Raw genomic sequence first — 18,916 nt, forward strand, 5'->3', positions numbered from 1 at the left:
TAATGATGGTTTCCTATAACAGAGAGTTAAATGTTCCTGGTTCCTACTGCTACTGTGCACTCTGTCCAGCTGCTTTTTATTAGAAATATCTTTGCGTGGCACTTTTAATTTGTAGCTGTGCTGGTATTGTACGTATGTGTTGCATGACGCTTTTAATTTGTAGCTGCTCTGGTATTATACGTATGCGTTGCATGACGCTTTTAATTTGTAGCTGCTCTGGTATTTAACGTATGCGTTGCATGGCACTTTTAATTTGTAGCTGCTCTGGTACTGATCCTATGCTCTGCTTGTGCTCAGCCTCACCTCTAGTCTGTTTGGATCAAACCCCGCTGAGAACACCCAACAGAAGGAACTGGTCGCCTCTTTCCTTGCTTTTCATTTGCTTCACTCTTTGTTTTGCTGTTGGCACGCCCCCGTCCATTGGCTTTGGACCGTCCCTCCTGTCTGTAGTCAAACGTTTACCGGCCCCCTTTAAAGATGTCTTACTCTTCGTGTCTCATGGGGGAGAGGAGTTTAGAGTGGTGAGGAGTCGCTAAAACACAATGAAACGTCCAAGATGCTGTCCCCCGTCCAAGATGGGGGACAGCAGTATAGAGTGGTGAGTCGCTAAAACACAAGGAAACCAATAACCCCGTCCAAGATGGTGGCCAGTGGATGCCAGTGAGGGGTAAGGAGGCTGTGCACAGGCTATTTATAGAGGGGTCATTGTGTGTCTGTTGTGGGACAGAGTGTCCTACTTCCACCAGCAGCACATTAAACAGTGACTGATGACGTCACCGGTCACGTGACCAGGCCCTCCTCCAGAGAACTGACACATCTGGAGAGATGCAGGCGGGACGACAAGGTGGGAAATACGCCCATTCTGTTTGGACAAGCCCTTGTTGTCTTTGTTAGGGTCATAGGTCACAGTTAGAGGGCCAGGGGTCACTGAGTGATTGCTAAATTGGCCGTTAGTGAGAATGTTGGATTGTTTTAACACGCACGCGCACATACACACACATACACGCAGAGATACACACACACACACACTATACACACGCACAAGCACACATGCAGAGATTCACACACACACTCACACACATACACACATGCATTAGTACAAATGGACACACACACACACACACACATAAACACACACACACGCATAGTCAGCAAAAAGCAGAGGGTTAGAATGTGCCTGTGATTAATGGTTACAGATCTGCTGGCAGCACACAGACACAAAGTAGTTATTCAAATTTCCCTCTCTCCAGAGAAGAACTGTGTACCTGCTCCAGTATAGAGTATTGTACATAGTGGTGTATTAAGCACTGTGCATTACAGCATAAAGTGCTGTGTATTACAGTATAAATACCGTGCATTACAGTAAAGTACCTTCTATTAGTATTACATTATAAGTACCTGCTCCAAGATGGCGCTGACGCGGCCCACCTCACAGTATTACAGTTTAAAGTACCGTGTATTACACTATAAAGTACTGTGTATTAGTATTACAGTATAAGTACCGTGTATTACAGTATAAAGTATCGCAGTACCTGCTCCAGGATGGCGCTGATGCGGCCCACCTCACAGTATTACAGTTTAAAGTACCGTGTATTACAGTATAAAGTACTGTGTATTAGTATTACAGTATAAGTACCGTGTATTACAGTATAAAGTATCGCAGTACCTGCTCCAGGATGGCGCTGATGCGGCCCACCTCACAGTCGATGAGGAAGCGTTTCTCCTGGCGCCGGTCCATCTCCTCGATGATGCGCCGGTACTCCACGGGGTCGGCCATGTTGCCCACGGAGCGCGCCGTCACCTGCCAGTTGCTGGCCACCGCCGACTCCATGATGGCCTGCAGGATGCTGAAGCCTGAGGCAGGAGGAGGAGGGGCTTCAGCACCGACAGGCCAGGTCTCAACGCACATTTGAGGAATTTGAAAATTCACGTACAAAATCTGAATTGTCGTATAAAACGTTAAAAAACGAAATAAGTCTTAGTAGTCTTTGAAGCATATCTATAAACAACACGCATCCAATCTTTTTCACGAAGTTCGCGATTCTTTCTACGTTGTATGAATAGTCCAATATGTATAGTTAGAGTGGTTCAAAATTTCCGAAATAAATGAATATACTTCCAAAATAACGTGTATGAACTCTAAACAAGCGAGAGGTCCCGCCCCCTCGAGCAACACGATTGGTCAAAAGAGTGAGGGATGTGACAGTAAGTGACACACTGCATGTACACACATTGCAACCGCCCTTCAGACATCAATCTAATTCTATGGGAGTTTAGTTCATCACAAATAAAAAGCGAAAGGCAGGGTTCCGAGGAGCAGGGCCCGTCTGTTAATCTGTGAGCATCAAGACTCGACATCGACAATCTGCTCACAAACAGAGGAATATGGGACTGAGTGGTGGACATCTGCTCAACGGATGTACATTAGACCTCATGACTCCCTGAACGCTCACTGTGGAAATACATCAGCAGGTAAAGAGGCTGGCCCAGCTAGCGGACGCTAAGTCTGAGCTAGCCCTTATTTCCAGCTATACAAACTACAGTTTTAATGCGTTAAGATATATTCAGACCAGCAGGAAAGCCCTGTAATACACACCAGCCTTCTTGTCGAATGAGACGATCAAGATGTGGATATTAATCAATTGTAATTCATATTCAATATTCATGAGGGACAAGGCCCTCTTAGCTGTCCTCTGAGATGTTGAGTTACACTAAAGTATTAAAATTAAGTAAAATTTTAAAGTAAGTCTTGTTTATTTATTTCCTTATTGGATATTCATACTATGCACTCTGTACAATTCAACAAACCTTGGGGGGGGGGGGGGGGGGGGGAATCCATTTTATTGTACAGAAGCCAGAAGGCTGTTTTGAGCAGTTAGCCTAGTGTAGCTATGACTAGTTATCCTAGCATAGCTACAACTAGGTAGCCTAGCGTAGCTAGGACCAGTTAGCCTAGCGTAGCTATGACCAGTTAGCCTAGCGCTGCTATAAGCAGTAGGCCTAGCATAGCTGTGAGATTTGCCTAGCGTAGCTATAACAAGTAGGCCGCCCTAGCGTAGCTGTGTTTAGTAGGCCTAGCGTAGTTGTGAGCCGTTAGCCTAGCGCAGCTGTAACCAGTAGGCCTAGCCTAACTGTGAGCCACTTGCCTAGCGTAGCTCCTTCCCAGTGAGGCCTCTGATGAAGCCAGCCGCCACACATCCCACTGGGCTCTCAGCTAGCCTTACGGCCGCCGATAAAAACGCTGATTCAATAACATCATGCATATTATTACTCAGCTGGAGCTGAATGGGCCAAGGTAGATTATGCAAATGAGTTCAGATTATGTAAATATGGCTCTTCGTGACCCAACCCCCCCTCACTAGCCCCCCACACACTCCAGATCCACCGGAGTCCCCGACTCCTCGTCGTTCTATATCTGGTACCGTTTGTTCTTCTGAACAGCCACCTGATCTGATTGGCTGACGTGACCTTAGGGTGGAGAGACGGGGGGGGGGGGGGGTGCCCAGCACCGCCTACAGTGACAGAGGAGAGACAGACCTCCAGCTGAGAGAGAGACCTCTAGCTGAGAGAGAGACAGACCTCTAGCTGAGAGAGAGACAGACCTCTAGCTGAGAGAGAGACCTCTAGCTGAAATAGAGACAGACCTGTAGCTGAAATAGAGACAGACCTGTAGCTGAGAGAGAGACAGACCTCTAGCTGACAGAGAGACAGACCTCTACCTTAGAGAGACCTCTAGCTGAGAGAGAGGCAGACCTCTAGCTGAGAGAGACAGATCTCTAGCTGGGAGAGAGACAGACCTCTAGCTGAGAAACAGACCTCCAGCCCAGAGAGACAGGTCTCTAGCTGGGAGAGAGACAGACCTCTAGCTGGGAGAGACAGACCTCTAGCTGGGAGAGAGACCTCTGGCTGAGAGAGACAGACCTCTAGCTGAGCGAGAGACAGACCCCTAGCTGGGAGAGAGACAGACCTCTAGCTGAGAGAGAGACAGACCTCTAGCTGAGAGAGACAGACCTCTAGCTGAGAGAGACAGACCTCTAGGTTGGAGAGACAGACCTCTAGCTGAGAGACAGACCTCTATCTGAGAGACAGACCTCTAGCTGGGAGAAAGACAGACCTCTATCTGAGAGACAGACCTCTAGCTGAGAGACAGACCTCTATCTGAGAGAGGGACAGACCTCTATCTGAGAGAGGGACAGACCTCTAGCTGAGAGACAGACCTCTAGCTGAGAGAGACAGACCTCTGGTTGGAGAGAGACAGACCACTAGCTGCCAGTCCTCTAGCTGAGAGAGCCAGTCCTCTAGCTGAGAGAGACAGACCTCTAGCTGAGAGACAGTCCTCTAGCTGAGAGACAGTCCTCTAGCTGAGAGAGACAGACCTCTAGCTGGGAGAGACAGTCCTCCAGCATGGAGAGACAGTCCTCCAGCGTGGAGAGAGACAGTCCTCCAGCGTGGAGAGAGACAGACCTCTAGCTGAGAGAGACAGACCTCTATCGTGGACAGACAGACCTCTAGCTGGGAGAGAGACAGACCTCTAGAAGAGAGAGAGAGACCTCTAGCTGAGAGAGACAGACCTGTAGCTGAGAGACAGACCTCTAGAAGAGAGAGAGAGAGAGAGAGAGAGAGAGACCTCTAGCTGAGAGAGACAGACCTGTAGCTGAGAGACAGACCTCTAGCTTGGAGAGACAGACCTCTAGCTGAGAGAGACAGACCTCTAGCTGAGAGACAGACCTCTAGCTGAGAGACAGTCCTCCAGCGTGGAGAGACAGTCCTCCAGCGTGGAGAGACAGAGATGGTGTTTGCTGGCAGGGAGGAAATTAAGAGGTGATGTGTAGCATCAGCACTTGGCTCTGCAGAGCGAGATGTAATATAACGTAAACATCACATAAATAACTTAATTATGGCCCTCGGTGCTTACAGCGGGAGCTGGGAACATTCAGGAATAACTCCCGTTTTTAAGGTTTTTGCTTTTAGAAATAGGTTAAAGTATTACTTAGAAATAGAACAATGTTAAAACATGAGTGAGCCTCAGAAGGAACGAAAATGACTCTGAAAATGTTCCCCTTTGGAGTTTTTTCTTGCTTCACTTTGTGACATTATGTTAACCCAATCAATAACCTTGGCAACCTCCTCAGGGCTTCCAGAAGGATCTGGAGAGATTGATTCAGAGATGATTTGATGTTTGAGTTTCTTACCTTCCCTGGTTTAGGTCCTTAAACTGCTCTGGGGGTCATGAGACCCACCCTACGAGGTGGGGATATGGTGTCTGATGATCCGCAGGTCATTAAAAGAAACTCTGAAGGCAAAACTAAATCCATATAGAGGTCTTCCACGGGTGTCAATCTGGCCCCGGCTGGGTTAAGATTACATAACTCGATGACGCAGTCTTCTCTCTTGCCGAATTCCGTTGGATGTAAAGCAGAAACACATTCTCCTCAGAGCATAGGCTTCTGTGCAGATATCTGTAGATTCTTTAACATTCAGTTGATTTGGGATAAAACTTTTTTGACGGCTTTGACATAGATTGCTACACTTTCCTTTCGCAATGGCGTTGTTTTTAAATTCAGCAGACTGCAGAACTCCTTGCTTCATAACGCATTGAAGTTCCCTATAGCTTGAAACTTGTATCGGGCTGGAGGCTACTGATCTGCAGAGAGTCTGCAGTTACCTGGAGACTAGGACATAGAACAGAGGTCTGGTAAAACCTGGAGACTAGGACCGGTTCAGAGGTCTGGTAGAACCTAGAGATTAGAACATGATCAGAGATATGGTAGAACCTAGAGACTAGGACATAGAACAGAGAGGTCTGGTATAACCTAGAGACTAGGACATAGAACAGAGGTCTGGTAGAACTTACAGACTAGGACATAGAACAGAGGTCTGGTAGAACCTAGAAACTAGGACATAGAACAGAGGTCTGGTAGATCCTAGAGACTAGGACATAGGAAAGAGGTCTGGTAGAACCTAGAGACTAGGACATAGAACAGAGAGGTCTGGTAGAACCTAGAGACTAGGACATAGAACAGAGAGGTCTGGTAGAACCTAGAGACTAGGACATAGAACAGAGGTCTGGTAGAACCTAGAGACTAGGACATAGAACAGAGGTCTGGTAGACCCTAGAGACTAGGACATAGAACAGAGGTCTGGTAGAACCTAGAGACTAGGACATAGAACAGAGAGGTCTGGTAGAACCTAGAGACTAGGACATAGAACAGAGGTCTGTTAAAACCTAGAGACTAGGACATAGAACAGAGGTCTGGTAGAACCTAGAGACTAGGACATAGAACAGAGAGGTCTGGTAGAACCTAGAGACTAGGACATAGAAAAGAGAGGTCTGGTAGAACCTAGAGACTAGGACATAGAACAGAGGTCTGGTAGAACCTAGAGACTAGGACATAGAACAGAGGTCTGGTAGAACCTAGAGACTAGGACATAGAACAGAGAGGTCTGGTAGAACCTAGAGACTAGGACATAGAACAGAGAGGTCTGGTAGAACCTAGAGACTAGGACATAGAACAGAGAGGTCTGGTAGAACCTAGAGACTAGGACATAGAACAGAGGTCTGGTAGAACCTAGAGACTAGGACATAGAACAGAGGTCTGGTAGACCCTAGAGACTAGGACATAGAACAGAGGTCTAGTAGAACCTAGAGACTAGGACATAGAACAGAGGTCTGGTAGACCCTAGAGACTAGGACATAGAACAGAGGTCTAGTAGAACCTAGAGACTAGGACATAGAACAGAGGTCTGGTAGAACCTAGAGACTAGGACATAGAACAGAGAGGTCTGGTAGAACCTAGAGACTAGGACATAGAACAGAGGTCTAGTAGAACCTAGAGACTAGGACATAAAACAGAGGTCTGGTAGAACCTAGAGACTAGGACATAGAACAGAGAGGTCTGGTAGAACCTAGAGACTAGGACATAGAACAGAGGTCTGGTAAAACCTAGAGACTAGGACATAGAACAGAGGTCTGGTAGAACCTAGAGACTAGGACATAGAACAGAGAGGTCTGGTAGAACCTAGAGACTAGGACATAGAACAGAGAGGTCTGGTAGAACCTAGAGACTAGGACATAGAACAGAGAGGTCTGGTAGAACCTAGAGACTAGGACATAGAACAGAGGTCTGGTAGAACCTAGAGACTAGGACATAGAACAGAGAGGTCTGGTAGAACCTAGAGACTAGGACATAGAACAGAGGTCTGGTAAAACCTAGAGACTAGGACATAGAACAGAGGTCTGGTAGAACCTAGAGACTAGGACATAAAACAGAGAGGTCTGGTAGAACCTAGAGACTAGGACATAGAACAGAGGTCTGGTAGAACCTAGAAACTAGGACATAGAACAGAGGTCTGGTAGATCCTAGAGACTAGGACATAGAAAAGAGGTCTGGTAGAACCTAGAGACTAGGACATAGAACAGAGGTCTGGTAGAACCTAGAGACTAGGACATAGAACAGAGGTCTGGTAGAACCTAGAGACTAAGACATAGAACAGAGGTCTGGTAGAACCTAGAGACTGGGACATAGAACAGAGAGGTCTGGTAGAACCTAGAGACTAGGACATAGAACAGAGGTCTGGTAGAACCTAGAGACTAGGACATAGAACAGAGAGGTCTGGTAGAACCTAGAGACTAGGACATAGAACAGAGGTCTGGTAGAACCTACAGACTAGGACATAGAACAGAGGTCTGGTAGAACCTAGAAACTAGGACATAGAACAGAGGTCTGGTAGATCCTAGAGACTAGGACATAGGAAAGAGGTCTGGTAGAACCTAGAGACTAGGACATAGAACAGAGAGGTCTGGTAGAACCTAGAGACTAGGACATAGAACAGAGAGGTCTGGTAGAACCTAGAGACTAGGACATAGAACAGAGGTCTGGTAGAACCTAGAGACTAGGACATAGAACAGAGGTCTGGTAGACCCTAGAGACTAGGACATAGAACAGAGGTCTGGTAGAACCTAGAGACTAGGACATAGAACAGAGGTCTGGTAGAACCTAGAGACTAGGACATAGAACAGAGAGGTCTGGTAGAACCTAGAGACTAGGACATAGAACAGAGGTCTGGTAAAACCTAGAGACTAGGACATAGAACAGAGGTCTGGTAGAACCTAGAGACTAGGACATAGAACAGAGAGGTCTGGTAGAACCTAGAGACTAGGACATAGAAAAGAGAGGTCTGGTAGAACCTAGAGACTAGGACATAGAACAGAGGTCTGGTAGAACCTAGAGACTAGGACATAGAACAGAGGTCTGGTAGAACCTAGAGACTAGGACATAGAACAGAGAGGTCTGGTAGAACCTAGAGACTAGGACATAGAACAGAGAGGTCTGGTAGAACCTAGAGACTAGGACATAGAACAGAGAGGTCTGGTAGAACCTAGAGACTAGGACATAGAACAGAGGTCTGGTAGAACCTAGAGACTAGGACATAGAACAGAGGTCTGGTAGACCCTAGAGACTAGGACATAGAACAGAGGTCTAGTAGAACCTAGAGACTAGGACATAGAACAGAGGTCTGGTAGAACCTAGAGACTAGGACATAGAACAGAGAGGTCTGGTAGAACCTAGAGAGTAGGACATAGAACAGAGGTCTGGTAAAACCTAGAGACTAGGACATAGAACAGAGGTCTGGTAGAACCTAGAGACTAGGACATAGAACAGAGAGGTCTGGTAGAACCTAGAGACTAGGACATAGAAAAGAGAGGTCTGGTAGAACCTAGAGACTAGGACATAGAACAGAGGTCTGGTAGAACCTAGAGACTAGGACATAGAACAGAGGTCTGGTAGAACCTAGAGACTAGGACATAGAACAGAGAGGTCTGGTAGAACCTAGAGACTAGGACATAGAACAGAGAGGTCTGGTAGAACCTAGAGACTAGGACATAGAACAGAGAGGTCTGGTAGAACCTAGAGACTAGGACATAGAACAGAGGTCTGGTAGAACCTAGAGACTAGGACATAGAACAGAGGTCTGGTAGACCCTAGAGACTAGGACATAGAACAGAGGTCTGGTAGAACCTAGAGACTAGGACATAGAACAGAGGTCTGGTAGAACCTAGAGACTAGGACATAGAACAGAGAGGTCTGGTAGAACCTAGAGACTAGGACATAGAACAGAGGTCTGGTAAAACCTAGAGACTAGGACATAGAACAGAGGTCTGGTAGAACCTAGAGACTAGGACATAGAACAGAGAGGTCTGGTAGAACCTAGAGACTAGGACATAGAAAAGAGAGGTCTGGTAGAACCTAGAGACTAGGACATAGAACAGAGGTCTGGTAGAACCTAGAAACTAGGACATAGAACAGAGGTCTGGTAGAACCTAGAGACTAGGACATAGAACAGAGAGGTCTGGTAGAACCTAGAGACTAGGACATAGAAAAGAGAGGTCTGGTAGAACCTAGAGACTAGGACATAGAACAGAGGTCTGGTAGAACCTAGAAACTAGGACATAGAACAGAGGTCTGGTAGATCCTAGAGACTAGGACATAGAAAAGAGGTCTGGTAGAACCTAGAGACTAGGACATAGAACAGAGGTCTGGTAGAACCTAGAGACTAGGACATAGAACAGAGGTCTGGTAGAACCTAGAGACTAGGACATAGAACAGAGGTCTGGTAGAACCTAGAGACTGGGACATAGAACAGAGAGGTCTGGTAGAACCTAGAGACTAGGACATAGAACAGAGGTCTGGTAGAACCTAGAGACTAGGACATAGAACAGAGAGGTCTGGTAGAACCTAGAGACTAGGACATAGAACAGAGAGGTCTGGTAGAACCTAGAGACTAGGACATAGAAAAGAGAGGTCTGGTAGAACCTAGAGACTAGGACATAGAACAGAGGTCTGGTAGAACCTAGAGACTAGGACATAGAACAGAGGTCTGGTAGAACCTAGAGACTAGGACATAGAACAGAGGTCTGGTAGAACCTAGAAACTAGGACATAGAACAGAGGTCTGGTAGAACCTAGAGACTAGGACATAGAACAGAGGTCTGGTAGAACCTAGAGACTAGGACATAGAACAGAGAGGTCTGGTAGAACCTAGAGACTAGGACATAGAACAGAGAGGTCTGGTAGAACCTAGAGACTAGGACATAGAACAGAGAGGTCTGGTAGAACCTAGAGACTAGGACATAGAACAGAGGTCTGGTAGAACCTAGAGACTAGGACATAGAACAGAGGTCTGGTAGACCCTAGAGACTAGGACATAGAACAGAGGTCTAGTAGAACCTAGAGACTAGGACATAGAACAGAGGTCTGGTAGACCCTAGAGACTAGGACATAGAACAGAGGTCTAGTAGAACCTAGAGACTAGGACATAGAACAGAGGTCTGGTAGAACCTAGAGACTAGGACATAGAACAGAGAGGTCTGGTAGAACCTAGAGACTAGGACATAGAACAGAGGTCTAGTAGAACCTAGAGACTAGGACATAAAACAGAGGTCTGGTAGAACCTAGAGACTAGGACATAGAACAGAGAGGTCTGGTAGAACCTAGAGACTAGGACATAGAACAGAGGTCTGGTAAAACCTAGAGACTAGGACATAGAACAGAGGTCTGGTAGAACCTAGAGACTAGGACATAGAACAGAGAGGTCTGGTAGAACCTAGAGACTAGGACATAGAAAAGAGAGGTCTGGTAGAACCTAGAGACTAGGACATAGAACAGGATCTGGTAGAACCTAGAGACTAAGACATAGAACAGAGGTCTGGTAGAACCTAGAGACTAGGACATAGAACAGAGAGGTCTGGTAGAACCTAGAGACTAGGACATAGAACAGAGAGGTCTGGTAGAACCTAGAGACTAGGACATAGAACAGAGAGGTCTGGTAGAACCTAGAGACTAGGACATAGAACAGAGGTCTGGTAGAACCTAGAGACTAGGACATAGAACAGAGAGGTCTGGTAGAACCTAGAGACTAGGACATAGAACAGAGGTCTGGTAAAACCTAGAGACTAGGACATAGAACAGAGGTCTGGTAGAACCTAGAGACTAGGACATAGAACAGAGAGGTCTGGTAGAACCTAGAGACTAGGACATAGAACAGAGGTCTGGTAGAACCTAGAAACTAGGACATAGAACAGAGGTCTGGTAAAACCTAGAGACTAGGACATAGAAAAGAGGTCTGGTAGAACCTAGAGACTAGGACATAGAACAGAGGTCTGGTAGAACCTAGAGACTAGGACATAGAACAGAGGTCTGGTAGAACCTAGAGACTAGGACATAGAACAGAGGTCTGGTAGAACCTAGAGACTGGGACATAGAACAGAGAGGTCTGGTAGAACCTAGAGACTAGGACATAGAACAGAGGTCTGGTAGAACCTAGAGACTAGGACATAGAACAGAGAGGTCTGGTAGAACCTAGAGACTAGGACATAGAACAGAGGTCTGGTAGAACCTACAGACTAGGACATAGAACAGAGGTCTGGTAGAACCTAGAAACTAGGACATAGAACAGAGGTCTGGTAGATCCTAGAGACTAGGACATAGGAAAGAGGTCTGGTAGAACCTAGAGACTAGGACATAGAACAGAGAGGTCTGGTAGAACCTAGAGACTAGGACATAGAACAGAGAGGTCTGGTAGAACCTAGAGACTAGGACATAGATCAGAGGTCTGGTAGAACCTAGAGACTAGGACATAGAACAGAGGTCTGGTAGACCCTAGAGACTAGGACATAGAACAGAGGTCTGGTAGAACCTAGAGACTAGGACATAGAACAGAGGTCTGGTAGAACCTAGAGACTAGGACATAGAACAGAGAGGTCTGGTAGAACCTAGAGACTAGGACATAGAACAGAGGTCTGGTAAAACCTAGAGACTAGGACATAGAACAGAGGTCTGGTAGAACCTAGAGACTAGGACATAGAACAGAGGTCTGGTAGAACCTAGAGACTAGGACATAGAACAGAGAGGTCTGGTAGAACCTAGAGACTAGGACATAGAACAGAGAGGTCTGGTAGAACCTAGAGACTAGGACATAGAACAGAGGTCTGGTAGAACCTAGAGACTAGGACATAGAACAGAGGTCTGGTAGAACCTAGAGACTAGGACATAGAACAGAGAGGTCTGGTAGAACCTAGAGACTAGGACATAGAACAGAGAGGTCTGGTAGAACCTAGAGACTAGGACATAGAACAGAGAGGTCTGGTAGAACCTAGAGACTAGGACATAGAACAGAGGTCTGGTAGAACCTAGAGACTAGGACATAGAACAGAGGTCTGGTAGACCCTAGAGACTAGGACATAGAACAGAGGTCTGGTAGAACCTAGAGACTAGGACATAGAACAGAGGTCTGGTAGAACCTAGAGACTAGGACATAGAACAGAGAGGTCTGGTAGAACCTAGAGAGTAGGACATAGAACAGAGGTCTGGTAAAACCTAGAGACTAGGACATAGAACAGAGGTCTGGTAGAACCTAGAGACTAGGACATAGAACAGAGAGGTCTGGTAGAACCTAGAGACTAGGACATAGAAAAGAGAGGTCTGGTAGAACCTAGAGACTAGGACATAGAACAGAGGTCTGGTAGAACCTAGAGACTAGGACATAGAACAGAGGTCTGGTAGAACCTAGAGACTAGGACATAGAACAGAGAGGTCTGGTAGAACCTAGAGACTAGGACATAGAACAGAGAGGTCTGGTAGAACCTAGAGACTAGGACATAGAACAGAGAGGTCTGGTAGAACCTAGAGACTAGGACATAGAACAGAGGTCTGGTAGAACCTAGAGACTAGGACATAGAACAGAGGTCTGGTAGACCCTAGAGACTAGGACATAGAACAGAGGTCTGGTAGAACCAAGAGACTAGGACATAGAACAGAGGTCTGGTAGAACCTAGAGACTAGGACATAGAACAGAGAGGTCTGGTAGAACCTAGAGACTAGGACATAGAACAGAGGTCTGGTAAAACCTAGAGACTAGGACATAGAACAGAGGTCTGGTAGAACCTAGAGACTAGGACATAGAACAGAGAGGTCTGGTAGAACCTAGAGACTAGGACATAGAAAAGAGAGGTCTGGTAGAACCTAGAGACTAGGACATAGAACAGAGGTCTGGTAGAACCTAGAAACTAGGACATAGAACAGAGGTCTGGTAGAACCTAGAGACTAGGACATAGAACAGAGAGGTCTGGTAGAACCTAGAGACTAGGACATAGAAAAGAGAGGTCTGGTAGAACCTAGAGACTAGGACATAGAACAGAGGTCTGGTAGAACCTAGAAACTAGGACATAGAACAGAGGTCTGGTAGATCCTAGAGACTAGGACATAGAAAAGAGGTCTGGTAGAACCTAGAGACTAGGACATAGAACAGAGGTCTGGTAGAACCTAGAGACTAGGACATAGAACAGAGGTCTGGTAGAACCTAGAGACTAGGACATAGAACAGAGGTCTGGTAGAACCTAGAGACTGGGACATAGAACAGAGAGGTCTGGTAGAACCTAGAGACTAGGACATAGAACAGAGGTCTGGTAGAACCTAGAGACTAGGACATAGAACAGAGAGGTCTGGTAGAACCTAGAGACTAGGACATAGAACAGAGAGGTCTGGTAGAACCTAGAGACTAGGACATAGAAAAGAGAGGTCTGGTAGAACCTAGAGACTAGGACATAGAACAGAGGTCTGGTAGAACCTAGAGACTAGGACATAGAACAGAGGTCTGGTAGAACCTAGAGACTAGGACATAGAACAGAGGTCTGGTAGAACCTAGAAACTAGGACATAGAACAGAGGTCTGGTAGAACCTAGAGACTAGGACATAGAACAGAGGTCTGGTTTCCGTGACTTTGTCAGCAGATGGTCCAGGCCATCGCCAGCAGGCAGGTCAGACCCAAGGACAAAGACACGCTCCACTACGGCACCACAGCCCTACTACGCACACACACACACGCACACACACACACACACACACACACACACACACACACACACACACACACACACACACACACACTATCTGTCTGATCATCACATGTTCCGGGCAGTTCAAAGTTTCCGAGTTCTGATCGTGTTCCGTGAGTGCTCTGAGCCTCTCTTGATAAAAGCGGTCTGCTAAACGACAAAATAGAGGTGTATTCCACAACAACTACTTCAAAACGTTAACACCCGTGGAAATGAAGAGGGAGACAGGGGGAGAGGGGGGGGGGGGGGGGGGGGGGAGGAAGGGAGCTCGAGATGTCTTCTGACATGTTGAGTGGAAGGGTTTTGCTGAAGTCTGCATTCAAATGTTGGTGAAATCATTTTTTATTCGTCCTCCTCCCGGACAGCTGAGTTGGCATACTAAAGGCATCCGCTGCTACGTGATCCGTCTGTTGCTAAGGACAACCGGTTTATTAAGGGATAGCTGTAGGCAGTAGGTGTGCTGCGGATACAGAGAGGGATGCGGGGCTATGTTGTACTCTTCATATTATCACCGTGGTTACGGCGGAGAGAGGTGGGGGGGGAGGGGAGGGGCTGGGGCCACGGCGCCAAGTGTTCAGTGGTTCACACGTTCGTTTGTTTGGTGTGTTTGTGCGTTGCTTCTGTTTATGGTGCTCGTAGGCCCCCCTCCGCAAGCAGTCTGAGTCACTCCGCTGTCATGAGGTCGCGACCCCGAGAGCGCACACACACACACACACGCACGCACACACACACACACACACACACACACACACACACACACACACACACACACACACACACACACACACACACACACACACACACAGACACTCTCCAACCCCTGATGGGTGAGTGTTGTAACACACACACATTTTAGGATATTTTAATATGTCCTACATATTTTATTTATTTATTTATTTAACCTTTATTTAACCAGGAGAAAAACCCATTGAGATTATACATCTCTTTTTCAAAGGTGGACTGGCAAAGACCGGGAGCATATTCAGGTTTTGTTAGTATTACATCATCTGTATTTACCTTTATCTATTCAGGAAGTCTCATTGAGGCTAGCTGAGACATTATGTAGAACATATGCATGTATGAAATGTATTTATAAGTGATATATTAGTATGTACAGCTCTCTAAAAGAACAACAGAAATATCTCGAAACATCTCACAACGAGAGCGTCTGGGTGTCTAGCTGATCCGCTGATACCAGGCTGTCTTGTTTCACCAAGAGAGAAGTTTACAGATTATTCACATTCTGAAGTCAGACACGATGGTGAGATAAGCAGGCACATAGAGGGAGGGAGAGAGGGTGGGAGGGAGGTGGAGAGAGAGGGAGGGAGAGAGAGAGAGAGAGAGGTGGAGAGAGAAAGGGAAAGGGTGGGTGGGAGAGATGGAGGGAGAGAGTTGGAGGGTTGTAGAGAGAGGGAGGGAGAGAGAGTGAGATGTAGAGAGTGAATGGGAGATGGGTAGAGGTAGAGGACAGGTAGAGAGGGAGGAAGAAAGCTAAAGAGGGAGGGAGAGAGGGAGAGATACAAGGGAGGGAGAGAGTGAGAGGTACTGAGGGAGGGAGTGAGAGAAAGAGAGGTAGAAGGGGAGGGAGAGAGAATGAGAGGTACTGAGGAGGGAGAGGTAGAGAGAGAGGGAGAGAGTGAGAGACGGCGAGAGAGAGAGAGGTGGAGAGACATGGAGGCTGTGGGAGGCAGATGAGAGAGATGTATTCTGATTGATATTTCTGGTTGGTGAACCAAATAAGAACGGTCAGTTTCAGTAGCTCACTGTTGTGTCCACATCGCTCCCCTCGTTGTTTTATTTCTTTTCTTCGCTGAACAGTCTCCAACAGTCTTTTGTGTGGTGTATTGTGTGTGAGTTCAGGGCGCAGAGTGTTCTGTGTTGTGTTGTGTTGTGTTGTGTTGTGTGTATGTGTGTGAATCAGCTCACACCTCGGCTGCAAAAATATCTGGAGCATTGCATTAATTATTTCCTATCTGTCTGAACATCACACTTATTGATTGATCCAGGTTTCAAGGTGATTTTGAGGGGAGCTGTCCATGGTGCTGAAATAGAGTTGGCTTTAAAAAAAGCCAGCTCTGCATCAGAATACTCATACTTGACTGCTATATAGTAGGCATTTTGTAGTGTGTCACAAATATAACGCGTCCGAATGCTCAGAACGCATTGTATAGTAGGCAAAAAGTTTCCGAATGCGTGCTACCGCCACAGTATACAACGGTAGGTCACTACGCTATCCTACAATTCAGCTCGAGTCTGGTAACCGAAGAAGAAGAACTCCGTGGTGAAAATAAAAAAAAAGAATCTAGATGGCTGACCCAGCACCACCAGAAGCGGCTCCAGCTAAGGTAAATTATCGCAGGTGACTTTAATTTTGCCGGCACCTGATGTGCGGCGCACAGAGGGGAAATATGTAATCTCCAAACATCCGTTGGCTTTTCGGTGGTGTTTGGAAGCGTTCGGAGGCGTTCTACGCATAGCTGTAGAACGTACTACATTAACGGTCAAGTAGTAGACACTGAACAGAAAAAGTATATACTTAGTATTCGGATGCACCCTCTGTCTGTACCAGGGGACCTTCTGAAGAGAACCAGAGGGACCAGGGACGCTCCAGTGGTCCGGGGTCAGACTACCAGCCCAAAGGGTCCACTGTGGGCCTCCTAGAGCAAGATGACCCCTAACCCCTACCTGCTCCCTAAGGCCGTGTCTCTGAATTCAGTTAGCCACTCTGGAGAGAGGCGTGAGAACCATGTATTTTCTCTCTCTATCTGTCTGTTTCTCTGTCTCTGTCTCTTTGTCTGTCTGTGTGTGTGTGTGTGTCTCTCTCTCGCTCTCTCTCTCTCTCGCTCTCTCTCTCTCTCTCTCTCTCTCTGTCTCTCTCTCTCTGTCTCCGGCTCCCTCTCTGTCTCGCTCTCTTCCTGTCTCTCTACCCATTTACAATTTAGTCAATTAGCAGATGCTCTTATGCAAAGCGACTTCCCGTGATGCATTATCAGATTATAATTTAAGAGTTCATTAATGAGCAGGTCGGGTTGAGGTATCTTCCAGTGATACCCCCGCCCTCCCCCCTGTGTGTTCACCAGGCCCCTGCTGGGTGAAGAGCTTTAGCGCTCCACAGTTAATCACTCCTTCCCTCACTTTGATTACCGGCTCAATGCCAATGCTTCCTCCAGCTCACCCTGGGCCCTAGCAAGGAGAGAGGAGGCTGTACGGCATTGTGTTGTGTGAGTACGGATAAGGATCCGTTCCAAGTCTTCGTTTTAGAGTTGTCTAGCTAACACAAACGGGGCTGAACGCTGTACGGAACGCATAGTACTGAAATATGAATTGAGTTAATACTCATAGTAGTAGTACATCTGTTTTAATTTACAACGTGATTTGAAACCGGAAAGGTATTAACTACATACAGTAAATCAAGTGACCTAGCAGTCGACAGTAAAACCAGAGCATAAGAAGTAGTTCAAACATTCCTGCTCTCGGCTCCTTTGAATCCTGACCACGGGGAAGAGATAGCAGTTATTTATTTAAGCTGCTTTCTGAAAGAAGGAAAGAGAGAGGGGAGATATGGGGAGAGAGAGGGAGAGAGATGGGTAGAGGGAGAGAGATGGGTAGAGAGAGAGGGAGATGGGTAGAGGGAGAGAGAGAGAGAGGGAGATGGGTAGAGAGAGAGGGAGATGGGTAGAGGGAGAGAGAGAGAGAGAGAGAGAGAGGGAGATGGGTAGAGAGAGAGGGAGATGGGGAGAGAGAGAGAGAGAGAGAGATACCTGGTCCAGAACAACACTCTGATCAGACCTACACGCTGGACATACTGATCGGTCAGTATGTCCTGGTGTACGTGTTGAATTCACTCTCTGTGTGGTTTACTGTGTATGGATAGAGTACCTTAAGGATAGAGTACTGTATGGATAGAGTACTGTGTGAATAGCCTACCGTGTGGATAGAGTGCACCAGGGAGCGAGTACTGCGTGGATAGCGTATTGTGTGGACTGTATTGTATCGATAGAGTCCACCAGGGAGAGAGCACTTGTCTCCGTGAGGTGGAACATGATGTCTGAACATCTGTAAGCAGGAGCCGTTAGCAGGAGAGAAGTCACGTCTCTCCTCTGCAACAGACAATGCCTGTCCTCCTGCATCAATCATCTGCCGTCCACAGACCCGGACACGAGAACAACCAGAGGTCTTCATCATTTATTCATCCAGTGGACGTGCTCTACAGATACGGAGACCAGGAGGAGAGGGGAGATAGAGGCTGGAGGAGGAGAAGGAGATAGAAACAGGAGGAGGAGAGGAGATGGAGACAGGAGGAGGAGATAGAGACAGGAGGAGGAGAGGAGATGGAGACAGGAGGAGGAGAGGAGATGGAGACAGGAGGAGGAGAGGAGATAGAGACAGGAGGAGGAGAGGAGATGGAGACAGGAGGAGGAGAGGAGATAAAGACATGAGGAGGAGAGGAGATAGAGACAGGAGGAGGAGAGGAGATGGAGACAGGAGGAGGAGATAGAGACAGGAGGAGGAGAAAGAGACAGGAGGAGGAGAGGAGATGGAGACAGGAGGAGAGAGGGGGTAGAGGGAGGAGGAGAGGAGGAGAGAGGAGCTAGAGGGAGGAGGAGAGGGGGATAGAGACAGGAGGAGAGAGGAGAGGAGCTAGAGGGAGGAGGAGAGGGGGATAGAGACAGGAGGAGATAGAGACAGGAGGAGAGGAGAGGAGATGGAGGCCAGAGGAGCTTTGTAGGGCTGGAGGTAAACACAGTACTGTGTAGTATTATCAGGTAAACACAGTACTGTGTGTGTATTATAAGGTAAACACTGTATTATGTGTCTGTATTATCAGGTGAACACAGCACAAGTCGTATTATCAGGTAAGCCCAGCCCTAGTATTTATTTTTACACTGTCTTAATACAGTAAGTCTTAAAGGAACAGACCACCTCCCCCTGAACCTCCCGTGGTCCGGCCTCTCGCGAGGCTTCAGCCCGACGCCCAGCCCGCTTTAATGAGGTCACGACACCGCTGATCAAACACCACCTC

At 47.1% G+C, this 18,916-nt stretch overlaps 1 protein-coding gene across 1 annotated transcript in view; it reads right to left on the reverse strand.

Annotated features, from left to right (window-relative positions):
- The window catches only part of gria3a (glutamate receptor, ionotropic, AMPA 3a), a 64,786-nt gene that overhangs the window by 31,542 nt on the left and 14,328 nt on the right, over window positions 1-18,916 (reverse strand). The window contains exon 4 of the mRNA XM_079738220.1: window positions 1,667-1,854. Within this exon, the coding sequence (XP_079594346.1) occupies window positions 1,667-1,854 (188 nt within the window). The remainder of the gene's footprint in view (window positions 1-1,666; window positions 1,855-18,916) is intronic.

Source organism: Pollachius pollachius (genome assembly GCF_949987615.1).
Source record: "Pollachius pollachius genome assembly, chromosome: 6".
Lineage (NCBI taxonomy): Eukaryota > Metazoa > Chordata > Actinopteri > Gadiformes > Gadidae > Pollachius > Pollachius pollachius.